Source organism: Oreochromis aureus, linkage group 17 (assembly GCF_013358895.1).
Source record: "Oreochromis aureus strain Israel breed Guangdong linkage group 17, ZZ_aureus, whole genome shotgun sequence".
Lineage (NCBI taxonomy): Eukaryota > Metazoa > Chordata > Actinopteri > Cichliformes > Cichlidae > Oreochromis > Oreochromis aureus.
In genome coordinates, this window is record NC_052958.1 from 14,143,199 (window position 1) to 14,165,863 (window position 22,665).

Here is a 22,665-nt window from a genome sequence, read left to right on the forward strand (position 1 = left end):
TCGTTCTGCCCCTGCTGCGTTCAAACTATCCTACTCTAACAGTGTTAGGTTAATGCAGTGTTAAAGAGTCGGAGTTAACGTTTGGTAAAACTTTGTACTATGGTGCTCATTTTCTATTTGTTTATTACATAGTTGTCATACAATTATAATGCCCTACTAAGCATAATCATGTTGCATGCACACCCTCTGGGCCAGGGAATAAATAGAAACTTCACCATTGAGCCAGAAACAGTCAGAGACTGAAATTAGAGTTCTTAATGCTTGTAGTTTAGTTGCATAAAAATAGGCTGTGGGTTGTTGTTTTTTAAGCGCTATTAAAGGAAATATCTACTCTCAAGGTTCCTCCACCTTATAAGGCCCAGACGGAGCAAAGCATGGTAACACTGTATTCTATGAAGGAAAACTCTTATTTAATGGCCAAATAGAGTAAGCAATTAATATGGGATTGATAGTGAGTTTAATAAAGAATGAATATGCAACTAATAAGCAATGAGGTAATGGTGAATATGTTGATCTTAATATTTTAGATCAACATATTCAACATTATAAAAACAGTTTAAAACATAGCTCAGCGTTTGTGTCTTCTTCCATAACTTTTGACAAATGCTCACAGACCAAAGAACAACGTCAGTGTGTTTTGTTTGTTCATGGCAGTTTGCGTTTCGCATTTTTAAGCTACTGACAGTAATGAGCTTTAGACGTAGGCACAGGAAGTCTGATAATGAGGCGAGAAGAAAGATGTGTGCAAAGAAACTCACACCTGACACTTAGAAAGATTGAAACCTTTTCAGTCGGATACCTTTTATTATTGTGAGTATTTCAGCAGCTTTGACAGACAAAATACAACTTATTATTTTTTGTTTTGTTATTTATTTTTTGTTTTCCTTTTTTAAGATAGTTTTCCAAAAAAAAAAAAAAAAGGCTAGGAAAAATGGGCCAAAATAAAGCAGATGTAAAGTAAAACATTCCTCTTTATGAAGACATCTCTGTTAAAAATCTAATTTCAAGTCTGAATCGCTCATTCGTGGAAGCAACTAGCTTTGTTTCAGGAAACCAAACAAACCAAAACATTGTTTTAAATTAAAAAGAACAAAAAACATTCTGAAATGAAGTGGGCCAGGCTAGAGCACAGGCTACGATAAATGCACCTTTAGACCGATTTAATGTTCCGACTCCACAGACGCCAAGAACTATCCTTTTGTGCTGTGCCGAAGCATGTGCTGTTAGAAAAGTCACTCCCCCTAAAGTAGCCGCACAAGCATGAGGCATGGGCACATGAACAGATATAGTCTTTGTGCGTCCACGGAAAAAAAATAAAATAAAATTACATTAGATGGCAGATTAGAAAATTCACATAAAGACACACACACGCATACCTAAGTAATCAGGCAGCTTTAAGGTGCCCTAATTTTCCTCTTTTCTCAGAGTGGACGTTTATTTCCACTGTCTCTACTCGTCGGCTCAACTTTTCTCTCACAGTTCTGATTGTTGTATTTACATTGCCCCAGTTTTAAAAGTGCAGCACATGTTAAGGAGCTATTTACACATAATTAAAAAAAAAATAAAATAAATGGGAATGGGTGCGGGCGGGGAGGAACAGACTGGTGTCAAAGCCATGGAAATTCACACTTTACTTGTAAAGAAATGCTTGTTCTCACTGAGAGACACACTCATTCAACTGAATCACTGCAAAATCATTCAAAGTTCTGTAGAAAATAGTTATGTGTTCACATTCTTGTACAATATACACTGTACACGCTGTGAGGACGAGCAGGAACATGATTCGTCGCTCCCCTCTGAATATGAAAGCGCTGGATTACAAATCGAATTTCAGCGCAGTGCAAAGTAAGACATTCCTCTGAAGATACGACATTCAGCGGTTCCTCGTGCCTACAGGTCTGAGTGAAGCTCACTGAAGAAAAGCTGGGATGCTTGTTTTTAATTGAAACTTGAACAACAGAAGCAGGTTTCTGGGAATGGTTTTCTGTAGGCACGACCAAAGTTAGAAATCTCGTCCTCTTGCTGTCTCACAGAAACACACACACAGACACAAACACACACAGGTGCGCTTTTTATCCTTCTTAGCGCTGCAAACGTGTGAACTGTCCACAATCCAGAGTGGAAAACATAAAACAGACGACAAGTGTGTAAAAATGTGTTTTCTCAGGGTCTTCAAAGACTCAGGATTGTTTCATTTGTATAAGTCTGAAGTCACGCGGTGGCTCGTGAAAAGGGAGCCGCTGTAGTTTTAAAAAAACAAAACAAAACAAAAAAAAAAAAAACATCTTTTCCTTCTTATTTTGCGAGACTTGTAGGGTCTTAGAGAGTGGCGGTCTAGCTGGTGCTGACTTTGAGGTTCTTCAGTCGGTGAAGCAGCGAGTCCTTCTCCATCTGAGCCTCAGCCAGCGCCATCTTCGCCCGGGAAAGCTCCACCTTTAAACACTCATTCTCTTCGATCAGCATCTGAAAGAAGAAATAAACAAACATCACAATCTGCCCCACATACAGAATATGGAACATTTCATCCTTCATTGACCACCGACATTCTCAGCAGTTCAGTTGCTGTTAATCAGCCAGCTCCAACCGTTCCAGTCTCAGTTTCCCTACAGGTATGAAGTCATTCAGGTGTCTCGCGTGTCTCATCGGTAGGCTTAATATTATACCCCCCCAGGGAATGCTGCTTATATGAAGACTTAAGAGAAATACTACTTGTTTGGAAAGTTGGGCTGAACAGAAAACATAACGACTGCAGCAAGTTTTACCACAAAGAGGAAGAAGAACAAGCAACAGCTACAGTGAACAGTTTCAGGGGCTTTTCATGTCTGATTCCACTGAACTATAGTGTGGCTTTTGCACATAATGACTTCTGTCTTTTAGCCGTGACCAAAAAACCAGATGAGACAATAGGTCTTAGCTGCCTACAGTATGATGCAAAAGTCTTGAGTCATTCCTCATTTCTTTACATTTTGCTTGCAAAGAGACAGATTTTGTGGTAATATTTCAAAGCGGTCTTGAGCAATAGAAGCAATGCACAGAGACCATTTAAAATTGTACATTTAGACTCTTTGTTACTAGCATCTAGTTTCAAAAACACAATTTGTTCATAAACAGTAGTTTTGCACCTACAAGGTGATCCCCAGAGAGCTATTAGCTAAAAGCTCAGTGTATCTGAGCATAGTGTGCAGTGTGTCTTTAAAAAAATTTGAGGAACCTGAAAACGTGGAGGACAAAAGGGAAGAAAAAAAAAAAAGCTATCTATCTATATATGAAAGTCATCATCTCCTTAAGAAATAGGAAAATATCCAGTCAAGACCTGAAACAGGACCTGAGAGATGCATCTGACCCTTCAGCTGATCCATCTACTGTTCACTGAAGCTTCATCAGAAATGGTCTCACCATCCAATATCTGTATCTGGAAAGCACCTGATTGACAGTGGGTTCATTATGACAATGATCCCAAACACACAATAAAAGCATACCAGGACAGAAAAACACTATCATTCAGAGACTGGCCTCCCCAGAGCCTGGACCTCACCATTACTTAAGCAGTATGGGATCATCTTGACAAAGAACGAAACAAAAGGCAGCCAATATCCAAGGAAGAGCTTTGAATGTCCTTCAAGAATCCTGGAGAACTATTTGTGAAGACTACTTAAAGAAATTACAAGAAAGTTTGCTTAAGAGAGTTCAGGCTGTGCTGAAGAATAAAGGTGGTCAATAAATTGCTGCACCTAATTTACATTTTTCCAGCAAAATAAATGCAGAGAGGCTCAAGACTTTTAAAGAGTATTGTAATTCCAAACAGACCCTCACCGTGGGCTCAAGTTTAAAAGGTAATTTAGCTATTTTGGTGGCAATGACAATAAGTATTGAGTAGATTTTAGATCTGGCTGAAAATGCAAAGCTTTTCCTAAGTTTCTAAATATCACTCCCACTGTGAAAGAAACTGAAGCCAAACAGAACTGGAATAGCTTTACCAAAGCAAAACCTGGCACAACATGCTTCAGCCTCCAGAATGGTCAGAAAGAAACAACATTCTCATTTGGAGCTGTTTGTAGGAGAAAATGATGATGCAGAAGAAGAAGAACAAAAACATGAACATCAACACTGTTTGCACATGTGGTGTTTGTTTGGTTTTTTTTGCTTCTACGCTCTCTTTCCACTGTGTTTTGCTGTCTTTCTCACCATCTCCTTGTCAGATGGAGGGGGGCTGGTAGGCGGAGCTTGAGTCTGCGTCGCCTTTGAAACACCACAGATGCCGCCCACAGTCTCAGGGACTGGACTCAGAGAGCTGTCAGTCGCTGAGGCCGCTTTCTTGGGTTTGGCCTCTCCTGCTCTGTCCACTGTGAGGAGGAAGAGAGAGGGAAAAGGAGGGAGTTTGGATGTGTGGATGCAGCGAGCGTGGACTTTAAAAAGGCATTTAATAGGTCATCTTATATAACTGCAGTGAATCAGCACTAGAGTGGAGGTGGAAATATCTGGCAGATGAAAACGCGTGCACGTTTGGCACCTCCTATAGAGAAAGACCCATCGTCTCTTCTGTGTATGATGAGGCTGTCGATGTGCAGCGTGATGGGCGAGGGCTCTGAGTCGGGATTATCACGAGGGTCATCATCCTGTAGGAGACACAGCACATGTTGTTGGGATGGAGTGTACCAGAGAAAGAACGAGGGAGACGTTTAGTCCACATCCATTTTCTCAAATCAGTTCCACAGCAAGGCTCTTTGACCATGAAAGAACCAAACAGAGAGTAGAAAGGCCTTTTCTTTCTGTGTCATTAAACCTTTAGTTCAAATCCAAATGCCAATTAGGCCACAGTTCAAAATATTTAACTTGGTAACAAGAAGTTGCTTCAGTCTGCGGCAGTGAGTTATAGGCTCCATTAGTAGAACTGGATTTGAAGCAATGAGACAAATTTCTCTCTGAAACAGTTCTGTTAGTGTTCTGCAACAGTAACCTCGGGGTAAAACACAAACTTTGCAAAGTACGAAACTGAAATAAGTCTTTTCACCTTTAAATCAATGTGTGTGTCCCTGACGCTGATCTCCATGGGCAGCACTTGTGAGGCCGAGTCATCCTCCAGGAAAAGGGCAAGGTTGCGGAGCGAGGACATCATGAAGCTTGCCGTGTAATCGTGAAGCTGCAGCTGGAGGAAGCCGTTACGTTCAGCCAACGGGGAGTGGGCGGCGGCCCAGGGCCCGCTTTCCAGCCGAGCCCGGACCGCCGGACTGTGAAGGCCCTGGATGGATGCAGAGCTGGTCTCGCCGCCAGCTGGGAAGGAAGAGACATAAGCTGTTAACATCAATGTCACATTTGTGAAGCGTGGACAAGCGATAAGTCAGCTTAAATACACCCGACATTAAAATCCACCCAACATGAAATAAGGCTGGCGTGGCTTTTGAAAGTGCGCAGGAATCTGACAGGAAGCAAATCCCACTTCTTGTCTAATTCAAGATTTGGACCGTTTTAATCTCTCTGTGTAATCAGGTCAAACCATCAGCTGATATTAGCTGACTGCAAACTTTTATCTCGAGATGTTTTTGAACCAACTATGAACACTGGTCTCAAATTTATGTCAGAGAAAAAAAGTCAGATGGTGCCAAAATCTCTGTTTTTTCCTTTTTTATTCCCTTTTCTCAACATCAGTGTAGTCACTTTATTAGGTACACCTTTCTAGTACTTGGTTAGACCCACTTTTGGCTTCAGAAACAACTTAACTCTTCATGGCACAGATTCAACGAGGTGCAGGAAACATTCCTCTGAGATTTTGGTTCATACTGACATGACAGCATCAAACAGCTGCTGCGGATTTATCAAGTGGATGGAAGTAGGAGCTATTTGAGTAAAGGACACTCATTTTCATGCTCAAGAAACCAGTTTAAAATGAGTTTTGTGACATTGCATGTTGTCCTGCTGCAAGCAGTCATCAAACAGTCGGTACACTATGGGCAGACATAGTCGGCAACAACACTCAGGAAGGCTTTAGTGTTTAAATGATGCTCGGTTAATACTAAGGGGTCCAAAATGCACCAAGAAACTATTCCCCAAACAATTACTCTACCAGCAGCTGCTTGAACCGTTGATACAAGGCAGGATGGATCCATGCTTTCTTGCTGTTTATGCCAATTCTGACCCTGCCATCCAAATGCTGGAGCAGAAATCAAGAATCATCAGACTCTTTGGGTGCTACCATTCATGTGGATGTCACTTACCACCCACCAAAACACTACAGCTGACCAAGCACACCATGTCACAATGCAGAAAAAGAATGAGACAAAGAGCTTTGAGCACTGACCCTCAAATCTCCCTCAGTCAAATCTGAGCATCAGTGCTTTCCATGGAGGCGTCATCCCACAAACTACATCATGAAAAGGATCCACTGCTAACACCCACCAGGTGGGACTATACAATATTAGGCAGATTGTTTTAATGCTGTAGCTGAGCAGTGCGTTTAACACATTAATAAAGTTTAATATGCTTACATTGTTGTCACAGTGAAGTTTAAGGACGTTCCTTACTTCTTAAAATGTGTCAAAAACATCTCGAGGTCATCACAGTTACTTCTTCTAAATAAAGGGTGAATTTTAATATCAGGTTTACACAAGCTCAAAGTAAGAGGTGGGATGAATGAAAAGACAGAGGAAGAATAATATCAGAAAGAGGAGTGGGAGACAGAGTTGAACAAAAAGTTAAAAAGAAAGAAAGAAAAGAAGCCGGAAGGATTTAAGAAGAAGGTGGGCTGAAGGAGACCTTTTACAGTCCCATCGGCTCTTTGCAGCTGTAATGTTTAATTATTTCCAAAGACTGGGGACTCGAGGGTTTGGTGGAAAATCCAAGTAAAAGTTTTCATTTAGTAATTTTTTATTCTTTATATGAATAAGACACCCAGCAAATCTAAGCTCCAAGGAGCTGAAAAGAAAAAGGTTTGCTGGTGTACTAATGAAAAAAAAGAGTTTCACCCCTGAATGACTTGAATATGACTACAGGAACTATAAAATGTGACTGTAAGAATCCTATTTTTCTTTTTTTTTTTGCTGTTTTTTTTGAGAAACAGAAGTAAAGAAGACAAAAACAAATGAGAAGAGAGAGAAAGAAGACACACGTGAAGTGAGAAAAGTCTCAAGGAGTTGTTTTACGTTAACGTCAGCAAACAAAAGGGGGACGTTCACTGGGCAAGCGCACGAATACAGACAAGTTTTTGAACAGGTGAGAGAGTCGCAATAGGAACACTTAGCAAGGCATGAAAATGGCCACTTAAAGAAATCACTCTTTTTATTATGACAGCGAGAAGTGCGTCACTTCCCTTTCAAACGCTCTCTGAAGGACAGTCAGGAGAAGGTTAATACTGTAGGGCAACTGCACGCCTAGCAAAAACACTCAAAGACACACACATACGCCGAATTCTGTCAGCTTTTCCTCAGATAAAATTGCATATTCTCTCAATCCTGAGCAGCCAGGGTTGAGGCAAAGCGAGGGAAGATGGGAGTGGGTGAGGAGAGAGAGTGAGGGAGCCAGCAGCCAAGAACTGAATGACTGTGATAAGACAGGGAGGAGGGGGGGTGGCCTACAGAGGGAGAGAGATGAAGGAAAGGAAAGGTGAAGGAAAGGGAGGGGTGAATGACAGAGGATTAGTAGGAAGATGGAGTAGGACCTGGAGGGAAGAGTAAAAAGGAAGGTGGAGGGAAACAAAGAAGGAAGAGGGGAGGAGGAGGAGGTAGGATAGCTTTTGTGAGATAGGAGAAGGAGAGGAGGCGAGGGGTAAAGCTGGCATTTCTCTCATTGTCTGAATCACTGGACTGAAACTGCAAAGTCTGCTGCAGTGGAGAGATGAGGTAGTAGGAGGGAAAAAGAAAAAAAAAAAAACAGGGGAAGATGGAGAGAGAGAGGGCAAATTAGGTGGAAGAGGAAGGATGGGAGGATTTGGGGTTAAAGCTGTCGGCACAAAAAGTAGCTGTTACCCTAAATATGGCACGAATGTGTGTAGATTTGAAGGTTGCAGGCCTAATGTTGCAAATAATGGGACCACTCACTCCATTACGGTCACATTTAGCCTCTGTTAAGTGCCACACACCCACACACACATACACAATACCACATCAGCACCCCCTGCTGCTGCTAAAAAAAGGAGCAAACACACACTCCTCATGCGTTGCAACACACGCCGTCTGCATCTGCAGCGCATGCCACTGAGCAAGTCCTGCAAACCATAACACACACACACACAAACACACACACAAACACACACACAGATGGAAAAAGAGGCACCAATGCAAGCATGCACGCTAGGCTACAGATGGTGCATTAACACACAGCAGTTACCTTGGCTGCTTTGTGCAGGTATTGGTACTGAACACACCATACCTGTGGGGAGTTATGGAGGGTAAATGAAAAAGGTGAAGGGGGTGGTGGTAGTGGTGGGCTGTTAGTGTGCAAGTGTGTGTGTGCACTTGAGAAGATTAGTGGATTCAGACTCAGGCTGCATTCATCACCGATCATTTTTCTGTGTTCTCATTAATCGCTATATTGGGTCAAAAAGGGCGAGGGGGGGGCACATCGGGATATGCCATGAAATGTCTGGCTTTGTCCCAGAAACTCCACCAAGGATGGCAATTCATTCTCAAATCTGAGAAGCACTCAAAGCCTTAAATGATCAATAAATCACTGCTGTAACTGAGAACAAACGTCTTTTTCCCCCCCCACACTCTCTATATATCACCTTCCTGCTTTCACTGGCATCTGCTGAGAGAGAAACATGATGTCCTGATTCACCCCATCATTTCAAATGTGAACAACGTTATTTTTTTTTTTAATCTCAGGAGGTGTTGCCTCAGTATCCTGACGGTCTGTTCCAGGACCTTTATCACGTGTTCCTTCCTCTCTCTGTCCTAATGATTTCTCTTACTCTCTAATGTCAAACACTCCACCTCCTCAAAAAAAATGAAAAAATGGATAAAAAGCCACAAAAAAAAAAAAGCTGTAGCTGGATTGAGTCTAAATCCACTAACAAACACAGGTGCACACAATTTTATGTATTAGCACTGGTTTTGCTAATTATCAACTCTTAATGTGGCAATATTCATGTGATAGTTTGGCATTTGTAACATTTAAATAAAAAACACTCAAAAATAATTAGAGCTCACATGAAAAGCTGTTTGTCTCATGCTCATTCTCAGATAAAACTTTAAAACATGCGCGTAGCCGACTTGCATTTCTTACCCAGGCTGCGGTTGCTGAGGTACTGTCTGAGGCTGACATTTCCCAGCTGGCTGGGTGTGACCTGGCCCACCTCCAGAGCCACGGCTGTGCTCTCGCCCATGGCCTCCATGCCCACACACACCGACTGCACCTTCAACACCAGCACTGACACCTGGAGGTGAGGAATACATATTTAAAAAAATCGAATAAGCTGTGCAAGCTGGCTTTTAATTGTTCATCCCAAAACCACTCTCTGTTTCTTACTGTGTCTTTGGTGGGCTCGTCAATGCTCTGTGATGCTGCGCTGGCAGAGTCGGGGGACTCTCCTCCCTCGTGCTCCTGACCAGTCCGCGCCTCGATGGCGCTCTCTGCGGTGCTTTGTTCACTGATGACGTCTTTGAAGCCTGAGATGGACACGTCGTCTGCAAAGTACATAAAGGAATACAAATGTGACTCACACAGACAAGTAAACACATTTATGATCATGATAAAGAGAAACATACACCCTGTGTTCAACTCTAAGGTTTTACATAACACATAATAAAAAGGATCTGTTATAAACTAAGTGTATGTCATGATTCAATAGCTTGCAGAACCACCTACAAGAGCAATAACTTGAACTCACTTTTTCTGTCCAACTTAATCAGCGTCTCAAAGTCCTTAAGAAGGAATTTTGGCAACTCATTTTTAACAACACTGCTACTTTAGTTCCTTGAAGTTTGCAGGCATTTGTTAATGCACAGCTCAGTCAGGTTGAGGCCACTGCAGCACCTTTATTCTTTTCTTTTTCAGCAATTCTGTTGTAAATTAGCTACTTTGCCTGGAATCATCATCTTGTAGCATGACCCAAGCTTTAGCTGGACTCAATGACTGCAAAAGGTGCCCATGTCCTGTGGTTGCAAAACAAGCCCAAATCGTCACCCAGCAGTTGTGCTGATATGCTGTGTCAGGCTTTCTCCAAATATAGGGCGGTGAATCATGTCCAAACACCTCCACTCTGGTCTCATCTGTCCAAAGGACATTGTTGCAGAAGTCTTGTGCTTTGTTCAGATGCAACTTTTACAAACCTAAGCTGTGCTGCCATGTTCTTTTTAGAGAGAAGAGGCTTTGTCCTGACAACCTTTCCAAACAAGCCGTACTTGTTCAGTCTTTTTTCTAGCTGTGCTGTCATGAACTTTAAATTTTAAGACATGAACTGAGGCCTGTAGTGTCTGAGATGTAGCTCTTGGGTTTTTACAGTTATCTGAGCATTGCAGGGTCTGAACTTCTGGTGAATTTGTTACATCATCCACTCCTGGGAAGATTGGCAACTGTGTTGAATGTTTCCCACTTGTAAATAGTCACTCAGTGTAAGACGATGGACTTCAGACTGTGTGAAAAAATGCCCATAACCCTTCCCAGTTTGCCAAAACCTCTGCTTTTACAAGGGTGGTCACACTTACTGATGAGCAGTTAATCAAGTGCATCTGATTAGCAGCACCTGCCTACTATTTACCCTCTTAATTCCTATGGAAGCAGTAAGGCTGTAGTTATTTTTTCCACACGCAGCTTCTGCATTGTTGGCCTAAATTTTGTTGATGCAGTATAGTATATCATGTTTTGTATTCATTAGTGTAACTTTTTTCTTTCTCATGTAATCCAGTTCACCCAATGCACAACCAGCACAATGCTGCCACCTTATGGCCAAACAGCAAGCTGCAACTACATCTACACAAATCATTAAATCTTGATCCCTGCGGAGATATTCTCTACTCCATGAAGCACATAAGAAGTCCAAAGGTCAGGATAAAATGGTTGAGCTTAGTGCAACTAAACGATATTTTTACCTCTATCCAGCAGGCTGTAAGTGTCTCCATCCTCCATCAGGGAGCTATCTATGGAGATGTTGTCCAGGGACTGCAGAGAGGGGCTCTTCTTCATATTTTTATAGGACACAGAGAAACTGGACTGGGAGCGATCCCGCATCAAACGACCACTACAACACACACATACACGGGCGCATGAGGAAGTGTGACAGTAGTGACCATAATCACTCCGATCACTCTGTTTCTGCTTGAGGTATAATTTTAATGCATGCAATTAATTCTAAGTTATGACAGACTGAGTAACAATGACATAAAAAAGGAGTCCAGTGAAACTATTTCATCACATCTGATAGGAGTTTGTTTTATGCCGACACTAGCCGACACCACAGTGCTCTCTCTGAGCTGACAGAGCCTACTCGACAAGTCATGAATTAAATATCGCTTCATTCCTTTGTGTAGTGTTGTTTAAGGTCATGTAAGAACCAAGTGTGCTATCCTCGCCAGAGCGCCAGAAATAATCTCAAGGAAAATTCAGATCAGACAAAAAAATAAAGCTGCTCCCGACAGACTGAGAACACAAGGCTGGGGGGGGGGAGACTGTCACAAAGGAAGAGCTTCCCATTTCATCTCTACCATGAAGGGTTAACAAATAGACAGCAAACAGAGGGGCGAAAAAAAAATTAAGACATACAGACATGCTCTCATGCAAATGCATGCCCACAGGGATGCACATATACACATTTGCATTTGAACTCATCCACAGACTACAAGCACAAGGACACACACAGGGTACATGTACACCCTCATTAGCACAGCTAGTCACAGATCCAGTGGCTTACATGTTGGACATGGAATAAAGGGAGGTGGATCTGCTGGAGTTTGAGCAGCTGAGGAGATCAGAAACCACAGACAAACTTCCTTTCCTTGATAGAGAGAAAACACACACACATACGCACACCTCGCATGGGTCAAAGCAAAGGTCAAGAGGCAGAAAAGGGAGTGAATGAGTTAAGACACAGAACATCCAAATGTCGACAGACGGCAGATGAGAAAACACATGTAAGAAAAGACACAGCAGCTCGTGGCCGGCCAACATTCAGAGAGTGAGACAGGTGATGTGAGAAGACTGAACATTCAGACTGACGAGCACTCATGTGGGAATTCGACACACAGCTCTTGTGTTCAGGAATAGACGTGAAATTAGTGAGAAAGACTCATGTAGGTCAATGATAGCGAGGCACAGAGGGCTTTCTGAAAAAGCTGTCTGGGTCATTTAACAAAAGTCTGACAACTGTGACATGTGACAGCACCGCAACGCTTTTTAAACAGGGTGCAAATCATCTACTAGAAAATATGTTTGCTGGTTTACTTATAAAATCTAATAGATATTTGGTTTTTTGACATGATGTTTGCAGCTAAGGGTGCACTCAGCACTTAGTATAGTTGTCGTGTACTGTGCCTAAACACTCCTGCTCCCCATATTTTAATCCATTGCTCTTTTCTTTCTCTCTTATAAAAGGCATAACTAGTTTCATATGACGGTCACCTAAGTAACCATTTTAAACTTTTACATACATCTAAAATAAAGTTGAGCAAAAAAGGGATTGTGTAGCCTTTTTCCTACATAAATGACTTGATCAGTTCATTAATTAATAACCCTGCTGTCAATTAATTTTCTGTCACCTAAATCAAGTCATCAGCTGAACATTTCTGGACTACTTATTGAAGGCTGAACTAGTCTGGAAGTGGTTTAAGTGTTACATTTCAAGCTTTAAAGATCATATGGAAATTAAGATTTCAGCTTCAAACATTAAGATTGTTTGAGTTTGTTTTTCTCCCCCAATTACACATTTGATTACTCTTCCTCGTCTCACCCAAACTGATCAGTGCAGATAGCTGCCCATCCCTGAGCCTGGTTCTGCTGAAGGTTTCTTCCTGTTAAAAGGGAGTTTTTCCCTCCTACTGTCACCAAAGTGCTTACTCATGGGGGCCTTGAGGCAACTGCTGCTGTTATTTGGGCGTTGTATGAATAAAACTGAATCAAAACTTTTTAGAACTCCACCCATAAAAAACAAACATATCCCAATTTAAAGTTGCCTGTTGTCACTTTCAAGGGCCTCTTTTTGCGAGATGCTGCACTGCTTCTAGTCTCTCCGTTATATTTGGATTACTCCATGGAAGTCATGATCTGATCTACAAATGCATATTTGCAATTTCACCGTTTCCTCCCTGGTGACGAGAGCTCCGTTTCCAGCTACAAGCGCACTCTTCAGCACAAAAGAGAACCAAGTATCCAAACTGAAGGAAGCACTTCGAGACAGTAACACAACCGGGAGCATCCTTTTCTTAATAAAGAGTCCTGCTGTAACATCTTGACGCCTGAGAGAGAATGTCTTAAACTGTCCAGCCCTGTTCGTAACATTTGGCTCCCTGCAAAGTTACATTTAGGTTGCAGGGTCACTTTTAATAAATGAGAACCAGGGCAAATCTCAAATGCACATGAACGAGTAGTCAGGTCTACCAGGGAGTGATCCAAACGCAGCAGGAGTGATGAAAGTAATAGCACAAGGAGACAACCTTTCAGGGGATATGTTGTTTTGTTTTTGGTTTTTTTATGGGTGTGATTCAAGCGCTTGTATGGTATTAAATTTGGGCTTTAGACCTTGGTTGCATAAAACAAGCATCTGTACAACATTAGTTAGGATGCTGACATTGTAATGGCCACTTTAACAGGCTTTCCCGACAGGAAAGGATTCTACAAAGATTAACTGGTTAATCAAAAAAATCATCAGCAGACTAACATTATTAAAATTATGCTTTGTTGAATCCTTAATAATTTTTTTTTTGTTTATCTCTTGGTGTTCAGCACTGACTTAATATGCTTACACAGCCTGTACTGCGAGCATCTGATTCCTGGGAGAGCGATTCCTCTTCTGCAAATTTGTGATACTGAAGTGTATAAACAAAACTAATTACTGGCTTATCTCAGCGGAGTCTAAATGGTGAATCAGCACACTTCTGCCTTAACGTATCAGTAATGACTCTGTTGTAGAAACTAACAGCATTCGTGAGACAAACTGAATACCTGGATATTGACTGAGGCATCTTTGCAGCCTTGTCTTTGTCGCTCCAGTCTTTGCTGCTGAGTGGATCAGGCAGATGGTCACATGGTTGGCTTTTGGAGTCTAACCTAGATCCCATATCATCACCTCCAGACAGCCCATCCATCAGCACCTCGCCACCTTCATCTGAACTCCCCCTCCCAGTCCTTTTAGCTGGAGTCCTCTCCTCCGCTGAGGTTTTGTGGTTCAAGTCGGGATGTGTAGTTGAAGTGGAAGCGGGAACGAGAGGTGCAGGAACCTGCATGGGTCCTCCCTCTAAGCCATCGCCACAAAGCAGCTGGTCTACAGTGCAAGATTGCTTGGCTCCTCCACCTTCTGAGCCAGATCCTTCATTGCCTTTCTCTCCCCCGTCTCTCGCATCACTCGCAGGCTCCAGAGTTCCTCGGCTCTCTGAGGGCGACAGCTCCGAGCCTGGAGGAGATCCTGAACCCTCGGGCTGCGGAATGGGCTTCAGGAGCAGGGACACCTCTGCGCTTTTGAGCAGGAGGCCCAAGCAGACGGTGAACGGCTGGCGATCTGCCGGATGGTGGGAAGGATCCTTGCGGTCTCTCTTGGAGCTCATCTTCTCCAGATCCTGCTGTAGTGTCTGCTGCAGGGATTTGATGGTGCGCTGAAGCTGCATCAGAAACACATACTGCCGATGGCTCACCTAAACACATGCACAGAATAAAGGCGTTACTAAAGATGTATAAATGTGTTAATGCTGTGAAGCTTTTTTCGGGAGGTTGTTAACTATCAAAGGTTTATTGTTTAACTTCTTAACTTTCCTGTCTCTTTTCAGTCTGTGATGTTTATTCTTTTTATCCCTGAGCATGAACAGTCAGGTCAGATCAGAACTGTTACCATTACCAATTAAGTACAGATTTTCCTTCCTTTTTAGGTTTCAAACCAATCAAAGATATTGAATAAAAAAAGCAAATTAGATACGAAAGCCTTTATGAAAAAATACCTGAGCGCTCAGATGCTTCTGCACATGCACCAACACATGCACATCTGCATCCTTATCTGATGGCAAAGAGGAGGATGAGGAGGGCAGACTGTCTAGTGAGAGGGGTTTATGAAGGCCATTACTGGCTGGCAGTGCTGAATTGCTATTGTGAGATGATGATGTCGTTGCATCAGTGCTGTAATACTCCTTTAATAATCGCTTCCTCTGTAAACGTGCAACAGCCTCCGCTGACGAGCTTCTGGACAGTCCTGGTCCAGCAGCACTCCTCAGCTTCTCCTGATGCTGGACGAGCTTTGCTGGCTGACACGCCCACACAGTTAGAGGGAAGGAGTCCACAAAGGGCTGCGGCCGCCCTTTACCTCCGCGGGTTCCTTCATAGTCCACCCAAAACTGGGCAAAGTGCAGCGCCCAAAAGTCAGTGGCAGCAGGCATCTTGAGGGCGTCCGTGCCCATCGTGGGCACCACCAGGCCCCGATAAATGTCGTGCAACTTGGTGTCCTGTTCGTGAGCGTGGCGCTGGAAGACGGGATGGAGGATGGGTAAAGAGGATGAGGAGCGAGGGAAAGAGGAAAAAGATGAAGAGAAGAAGGGTTCCTCTTCAAAGGCCTGCAGAAGGGCCTCAAGGTGGGATCGCGTGCAGTTGGCTGGGTGTCGGGTATTAGTGGCTGCCATTTCTGAAGTCTGAATTGAGATGGAGCGAGGCAGGTCAGCAGGCGAAGAAGAGTCCTGATCAGTGGGAATCACGAGCTAGTGGAGAAATAATAATAATTTTTTTTTTTTTAAAAGGCATGAATCCAAGAAAATACAGTCCAAGCTTCAAACCAGGAAACGGCATATGTCTCTGCAGTCCTTCTTACCTTCAGCATGAGGCCGTCAACCCTGATGTCAACATGCTCGTCTGGTTTTTGAGAGTCAGTGAGCTTGTAGATCTCCATGAACTGCTCCAGACTCTGCATGAGGTCGAGGGCAAAGAGGTTGAGCCACACCAGGCTGCGAGGATCCAGGACCAGCTGCAGGGCATTGAGCTGAGCGTAAAGGTTTGGACACGGAACTGGAGGAGCAGAAACATGATGGAAAAGGTGGAAAGGTTACATAATATTTAGAAACACGTAGCAGAAAGTAATAAGACATTATACGTATTAAAAGAAGAAGAAGGAAGGAATGGTACTTAATTTGCTGAATGTTATTTTCTTGGCTGCACACTCAAAGTCAGAAAAGTAAAAAACCTTTAGTGGCTTTCATAATGTGTCCTAATAGAGCTTGTGAGAAATCCATAAATGAATTAATTGGGTGATCCCTCATCCAGAGCACTGAGTGTAATTCAGAAAAATCAATGTTCTCTCAGCCACACAGCAGTCAGTGACTAACCCCACAGCTCACTGATTGGACTAAATGGACTCGAAAGTGTGATGGGAGATAGAAAACCTCCCATGAAGCAGAGCCCCGGGTTTAGAAAAATTGTTATTTACACAGCGTATGATCAACTCATTTTTTGTGAGGTCAGAAAATAAATGTATCTTGAGTATTAAGGCACAAAAGTCTTACTAGGGTAGTCTTTTCCATCAGGAAAATAGTATTCTGTGAACTCTACATGGATGGCTGGCATCTCTGATGGAAGGTACAAGGACTTCTTATTACAGGAGATCATGGTCTTGGGGCTGGAGCGGCTCTGGTCTGCTGTTGAGACCTGAAAAATGAAAATTAAAGGTAGTTGAGAAAATGTATACAGCCTTAGTGACTTCCTGCAGAAAAAGTCTGCTACAGTACTGAACCTGATAGATGCTGAAGTCAGCCATCCTGAGAACAATTGAGCTGGACATGAGCTGAGTCTTGGGAGTCTGAGGTGCAGGAGGACTGAAGGAAGCGCTGGAAGACGTGTTTATCTTACCTGGAGGGAAAAGAAGAAGGTATGTGAAGGTAAAACGAGAGGAAATGACTAAAAACACAACAGCAGAGAGGGCGAACAGTGTCACCACTCAGTTCTCCAATGAGAAACTTCTGTGCCTAGACAAAGGTGTGTATCACCGCACCAAGCTGTGCGCAAACACACCGCGGTACCTGGCTCCAGGCACCAGCAGCACTGCGCTGGAGGCCGTGCGTGTGGGCTCCAATCTAGTAGTGAGGAGTGTGCCTCACTAAGCCCTACTGCTCCTCCTCCCGCTCCTTCCTGACTTCCTAGAGAGCCATACACATCGTCCCTAAGGGACACTGGAGGACAGAAAACCCACAGGGGTGATGTGCTGTGGGTACAACAAAAATGCACCTTACACCTGTGTGTGAGCGTGTGTGCTTTTACCATGCTTTGGGGAACTGTGCATGTGGCTCGGGCCTTGCTGGTCTCGAACTGTGCTCTTTAACATCTCCACGTTGGTCCTGAATTCATCCAGGAGGCTCCGTGCCCAGCTCTCTCTCGTTTTAGTGGCGTCGCTGTAGTGCATCCAGTGAGCGCAGCTGTCACCTATGAAGATCAAAACACAATAGATAAATTCTCCGTTTGTTTTAAGTAAACCATGTTTGGTTTGTTTGACATATTACTGATCTCAACAGCTGAATTCATACCTGCTCTGTGGAAAGGGTAGTAATCCAAAGTAATGGAGCTGAAGGAAAGCTGCATGGCTCCACCTGTTATCCTTTTATTGACAACTATACACCAGAAGGAAAAAACAAAAGAGACCTTAAGTTGAATACAATCATGCTTGTCATTTGTGTGCTTAATAAAGTAAATGCGTAAGGCTGCACATGCGTTACCTTTGTCCTTAGCATGGATATCGTCGCAGATGTGCAGGTCTAGGTGTGTGATCTGGAGATGGTGCGATGTCTCACACACATCATAGGCGCTGAACAGCTTGGCCATGGTTGCACTCTGGTCGGCGGCCGAGGACGCCTGTTGTGTGCGCACCTGTTGGGCTGAAGGGGGCGGCGATGACACCTGGAGAACACAGAACGTTTTAAGTGTTGACGCTTTGCCCATGTTATAAATGCTCTGATAGATCATCCTATTCTTGTCACTGATGAGGTTTTCAGTTCATTTCCTACAAGAGTGAGTCATGAAGATTGATGAGTCCAATAAAAAAGCGGTGAAGTACTCAGTATTTCCACCAGGTGGCATATAAGACCGATTTACAGGAAACCGATTCATTACTGTACAGTAAAGCTGCTGAGATATAGGAAGGTGTGAATTTGAGTGGGTGATGGCTGTCTGTACATTTTGTGTCTTTGTGTGTGTGTGTGTAGAAAGCAGGAAAGTAGGACACTGACTGAAAGATGCTAAAAAGCAACAGTGAAAGACATACTGTTGGCACAAATAGGGCATCAGATGTGATTTTGACAAGCACAAGGACTAAATATTACACCATGGCTCATTCACACAGGGCGCAATTAGAGCATGAACAGGAAGAGGAGGAGGAAATGGTAAAAATGGAAAAATGGGGAGGGAGAGATAATTATAATGGTTTATAAAGCACGGAAAAGAACGTAAGAAAATATGACAACCGTCCTCTATGTGTGGAAAAAGTCACCGACTGGTACCTGGTCTTCTGTGGCCATGCTTTTCCTCTGCTGTGCAGACTTCTCCATAGCCTCACTGAGGGACTTGGCATACTGCACCATAGCTTTGAGCTGAGAGTCTGTCAGCACCCACAGCAGGTCATCCAAGATCAGAATCAGCTTGGAAGCCACCACGTTACAGTCTTTGATCTGAATCACACAGAAGAGTTGCTATAAACAAGCAATATGCAGGTGGAGGTTCGCCAAGAGTTTCCAGGAATGTAACATGACACAAAAGCAAACACACCGAATTGACAAGAACATTTATCAGATTTTTTAAAAACCAAACAGAATACAGGTTTTGCAGTTTAAGGAGCATCTGTATCTTTGTTTTTGTCCAATAGGAATTCAGCAGGCCAATTACTTTTGCTCAGCACACTAAAATGCCCTTTGTGCTGAAGAAACTGCATACTGGTTGCCATTTTGGCTGAAATAAACACCAGCTGTTTAATGAAGCACTGCTATTGGCCCTGCAGCCTGTGAGGCCACACAGAGGGGTCATTGTTCGCAGTGGACAGGCCGATGTTGCTTAGAGTCTGGGTTTCAAGCCTGCGCCATCAAATGTCATAGCATGAATATCTGAAAGGGCACATGCGCGGTTTCTAACCCGTCTCTTGAGAGTGACTCGGATCTTGGACTGGTTGGTGATGAGGCGGATGGGGGCGCTCAACATCTCGTGCTCGGCGCTCTGGATGGCGTCGGCCTCGATTCGGATCATCTGCCAGCTGATCTCTTTAAATGTCAGAATCTGAGCGAAACAAAAAAGGGAGGTAAATGAGAACGTTGTGTGTCAAACTACCCTTATTTTGTTTAAAACTAACAAATACCGACCTCTCCTCTCTGGGGGTCCTGAATGCGAGTAAATCGCAAGTCACTGATACTCCAGCTGGTGTTGACGCTGTAAACCTGCAGCTGGGAGAGCTCAAAAGAGGCGTTAAAGGCCTTGGCACTGATCCGGATGATAATGGAGTTGATTGATAAGGATATGCCCTCTACCACCTTCTCAGCAAAACCATATTCACTGTAAGATGGACAGAAAGAGGGAGGGGGGAGCAATAGATCATTACTAGCCTGTCAGTCATCTGCATCTTTGTACAAACAAACACATTATCTAAATAACCCCCATGTTTTCTATTCATTAATTTTTAAAGATAAGCTTTATTGATCGCTCATAGCTGTACAACAGGCAAAGTAAATATTAGTCTTATCTCTGAACTTTGATTTGTGACTTTTATGATCAGAAATAAACTCCCATCCCATTGTTAACTTATAAAAATGACCCTTTTTTATACTAGAGGTTGAGTAATTAATATTTGCTAGAGAGGGAGGGTTCAGCTGCCCCTCAGAGTCATTTATGGTGGTGTATAGTGACACAACAGAACTGTTTTGAGTTAAAAAAATCATTTTAAAAATATCTATTTTTAATTAGTTTTGATACTTTTTTGGCATTACTGGTCAGCACTATGTGTATGGTACCTTCATTTACATTGAAAAGGCAAAAATAAAACAAAAACTGGACTGTTGAACAGTTTGAAAGCACTTCATTGCTGCCTACACTGCTCAGCCAACTCATCCCAATGAGCATAATAGAAAGAACCAAAGAGCCCACCTCTGTCCTGATGCTGTTGCAATGGGAGACGGGCCATTGGGTGGACGAGGCTCATCGCAGGTACTCATCTCCATCACCACTTTATCCAAGGTCTGAAAGAACAGGCAAGTCAAAGATGAGAATATCATAGACATAGTAGCTCATCTGGCTCATTATCAACCACAGTTCAGAAGTATATTGGTTGTCTTGTCACGTCTTATCACTAATTGGTTGTACTGCACAATCTAATGAGAATGAAAATCCATTGAGAAAGACATAAGACAAAATTGAGCATGTTTTGAGTGAAGACCATTAGGTGGTCGTTTATTTCAGTTTAGTTAAATTTTGAGCAGCACTATAGGCTGAGTGATTCTGTGATAAAGGTTTGGTAAGCTTAACCATGAGCCCAACAATCCTCTGGCTGCATGAGCTAAAATATGCAAAATAAGCAAACAGCCTTACTTTTATATAGTCTTTGTCAACGTATTAAAATTTGCCAACCAAACAAACATCAGGAAGCAGTGGTGTGTATTTTATCAGAACAGAGATGTGAATGAAGTGCTGTTTTCGTACTTTGATGCCAGACCTGAATGTGTTAAATCTCGCCCTTGACAAAAAACAAACATAGTATGATATGAAAAAGCTCAAATTAACACTAAAACTAATGAACCACGAAGAGGAAATGCACAATAGAAAACACAAAAATGTTTCCTAGAGACCGAAAAGGTCACAACGCCCAGAGCTGAAGGCGTCTAAAGGTTTTGTGTAGGCAGGTGTACTGTGTGTTCTTGTTGCTGGTTTTCAGCGGCCCGTGTTCTGGGAATTGAAGCTACCTGGAGACTGGGAGTCTATAAACCCGACACCTGTGGCCTGCTCATTGAGGCGGAGGTCAGAGAAACACTGGCAGCCAGTGGAACAGACATAAACGAGCTTTCGGAAAAGTTCAGCACCAACATGAAGGCCAATTAACCGCATACTGAAGATAAAACAGGCTCAAGACGGGAACTAGAGGCTCTCGTACGTCATATGTGCAAGTGCGTCAAAGGAAAGCTTCAGCAGTGCTTTAGGAAGCTTACTAACACATTTTGTTTGCCATTTCCTGCTCTTAACCTTCTAATAAAGTGTATCATATATCCTGGACATTCACTTATTGATTTTAATCACAACAAGATTGTGTAAAAAAAACAAAAGTGGCACATCAACTTACCAAAGAGATCGGGTGAGTCTTCAACTTGGTCCATGGTATCTGTGGGTGAAAGCAGAGCAGCGTGTCAGCTTTGCAGCATTGCATGCTACACAGAACTCTAATCTTTACGTCACTCATTCAGATTTTTGGTTCACTGAAATGAAAAATGCAATTTCAATCAACAGGATGTACAAATCCAATTAAATACAACTAAACTGAAGTTAAAACAGCGAGCAGAGTAGAAAGGACAAAAACGTAATCAATGAGTAGCATAGACTGACTGGCAGCTCATTCATCCATCTCCAGAGCGCCATTAATCCTCGACATGCAGCCTCCTGATTCAAGTCAAATTCAGTAAAAAGAGAAAAAGGAGCAAAATATAGCAAAAGAGATTAAATGCTTATGTTCGGTTTCAGGGTTTTGTTTTTTTTGTCACAGAGCGACTCCTTTTTGGGAGACGTCATAAATCAAGTAATGGGAAATGCTCGGGATTTGTGCCTCCAATTCAATTAAATCCATTTCATTTACCTTCCCTCTGGTTTTCACAAAGACATCAGGTGGTTATAGCTCATCTTTTAAGCCACTGAGGCAGAAACATCTACTACAGTATATGAAGTTACAAATGAGTCTTTGCCCATCTAGATATCGATTGTGTAACTTTACTCAACAGGACCATTCAATGAAGCAACCTATATTTACTCTAATTTGTGTATTGCGGCCTTTTAAAGGGAAGAGGTGAATGTGTGAGGCTTACTGTCTCCGTAACAGGAAGATGCAAAGAACAGATGGGGATCTAACAAGTGAGGAAGTGAGATATGAATCTGCTTTCTGTTTTATTTAAAAAGCCAGTTTAATAGCAAACGCAAAAATACCCAGTGAGCTACGTTAAGGCTGTAGTGAAGGTTTCAATTCACCAGCTCCATTGTTCACTCAGAAATCATATTCCCCTTACACTGACCGTAACTGACGTGGCTTTTAGTGTAAAGACAAGGGAACATCGGTACATTGCATTTACAGCTGATCAGACATCAAAGTGGCAACCTTAAAGCGAATCGAAACAAGAAAAAAAGGCTTGAAAAATTATGCTATGAGCTGAGGGTTCGGCTTTGTGAGGATAAGAGGAGAAGGTAGTCGGGTGGGGGAGGAAAGGCAGAGGTGGAAAATGGACCTTGGCCTGAATAAAAGTCCAGTCATGAAGAAAATTATACAGCTCCATTCACCGTTTCCAGGGTGTGTCAGAGGCTGCTCTCAGTCATGATACTTGGCTGATCACC

The 22,665-nt window shown here is 42.8% G+C and overlaps 1 protein-coding gene across 2 annotated transcripts in view; it reads right to left on the minus strand.

Moving 5' to 3' along the window:
• Nucleotides 1-771: 771 nt before the first annotated feature.
• The window catches only part of uhrf1bp1l (UHRF1 binding protein 1-like), a 32,907-nt gene continuing 11,013 nt past the window's right edge, over nucleotides 772-22,665 (minus strand). Inside the window, exons 3-23 of one of the 2 annotated variants that reach the window (XM_031758524.2) lie at nucleotides 21,413-21,451; nucleotides 20,227-20,318; nucleotides 19,449-19,638; nucleotides 19,225-19,365; nucleotides 18,600-18,767; nucleotides 17,820-18,000; nucleotides 17,631-17,714; nucleotides 17,368-17,529; nucleotides 16,844-16,959; nucleotides 16,617-16,758; nucleotides 15,929-16,122; nucleotides 15,072-15,818; nucleotides 14,086-14,771; nucleotides 11,022-11,170; nucleotides 9,460-9,617; nucleotides 9,217-9,367; nucleotides 8,320-8,361; nucleotides 5,012-5,271; nucleotides 4,511-4,616; nucleotides 4,186-4,343; nucleotides 772-2,463 (exon numbers count right to left, since the gene is read on the minus strand). In XM_031758524.2, coding sequence (XP_031614384.1) covers nucleotides 2,335-2,463; nucleotides 4,186-4,343; nucleotides 4,511-4,616; nucleotides 5,012-5,271; nucleotides 8,320-8,361; nucleotides 9,217-9,367; nucleotides 9,460-9,617; nucleotides 11,022-11,170; nucleotides 14,086-14,771; nucleotides 15,072-15,818; nucleotides 15,929-16,122; nucleotides 16,617-16,758; nucleotides 16,844-16,959; nucleotides 17,368-17,529; nucleotides 17,631-17,714; nucleotides 17,820-18,000; nucleotides 18,600-18,767; nucleotides 19,225-19,365; nucleotides 19,449-19,638; nucleotides 20,227-20,318; nucleotides 21,413-21,451 — 4,095 coding nt within the window. In that variant the 3' untranslated portion in view covers nucleotides 772-2,334. The remainder of the gene's footprint in view (nucleotides 2,464-4,185; nucleotides 4,344-4,510; nucleotides 4,617-5,011; nucleotides 5,272-8,319; nucleotides 8,362-9,216; nucleotides 9,368-9,459; nucleotides 9,618-11,021; nucleotides 11,171-14,085; nucleotides 14,772-15,071; nucleotides 15,819-15,928; nucleotides 16,123-16,616; nucleotides 16,759-16,843; nucleotides 16,960-17,367; nucleotides 17,530-17,630; nucleotides 17,715-17,819; nucleotides 18,001-18,599; nucleotides 18,768-19,224; nucleotides 19,366-19,448; nucleotides 19,639-20,226; nucleotides 20,319-21,412; nucleotides 21,452-22,665) is intronic. The other variant, XM_031758531.2, reaches the window with a different exon arrangement.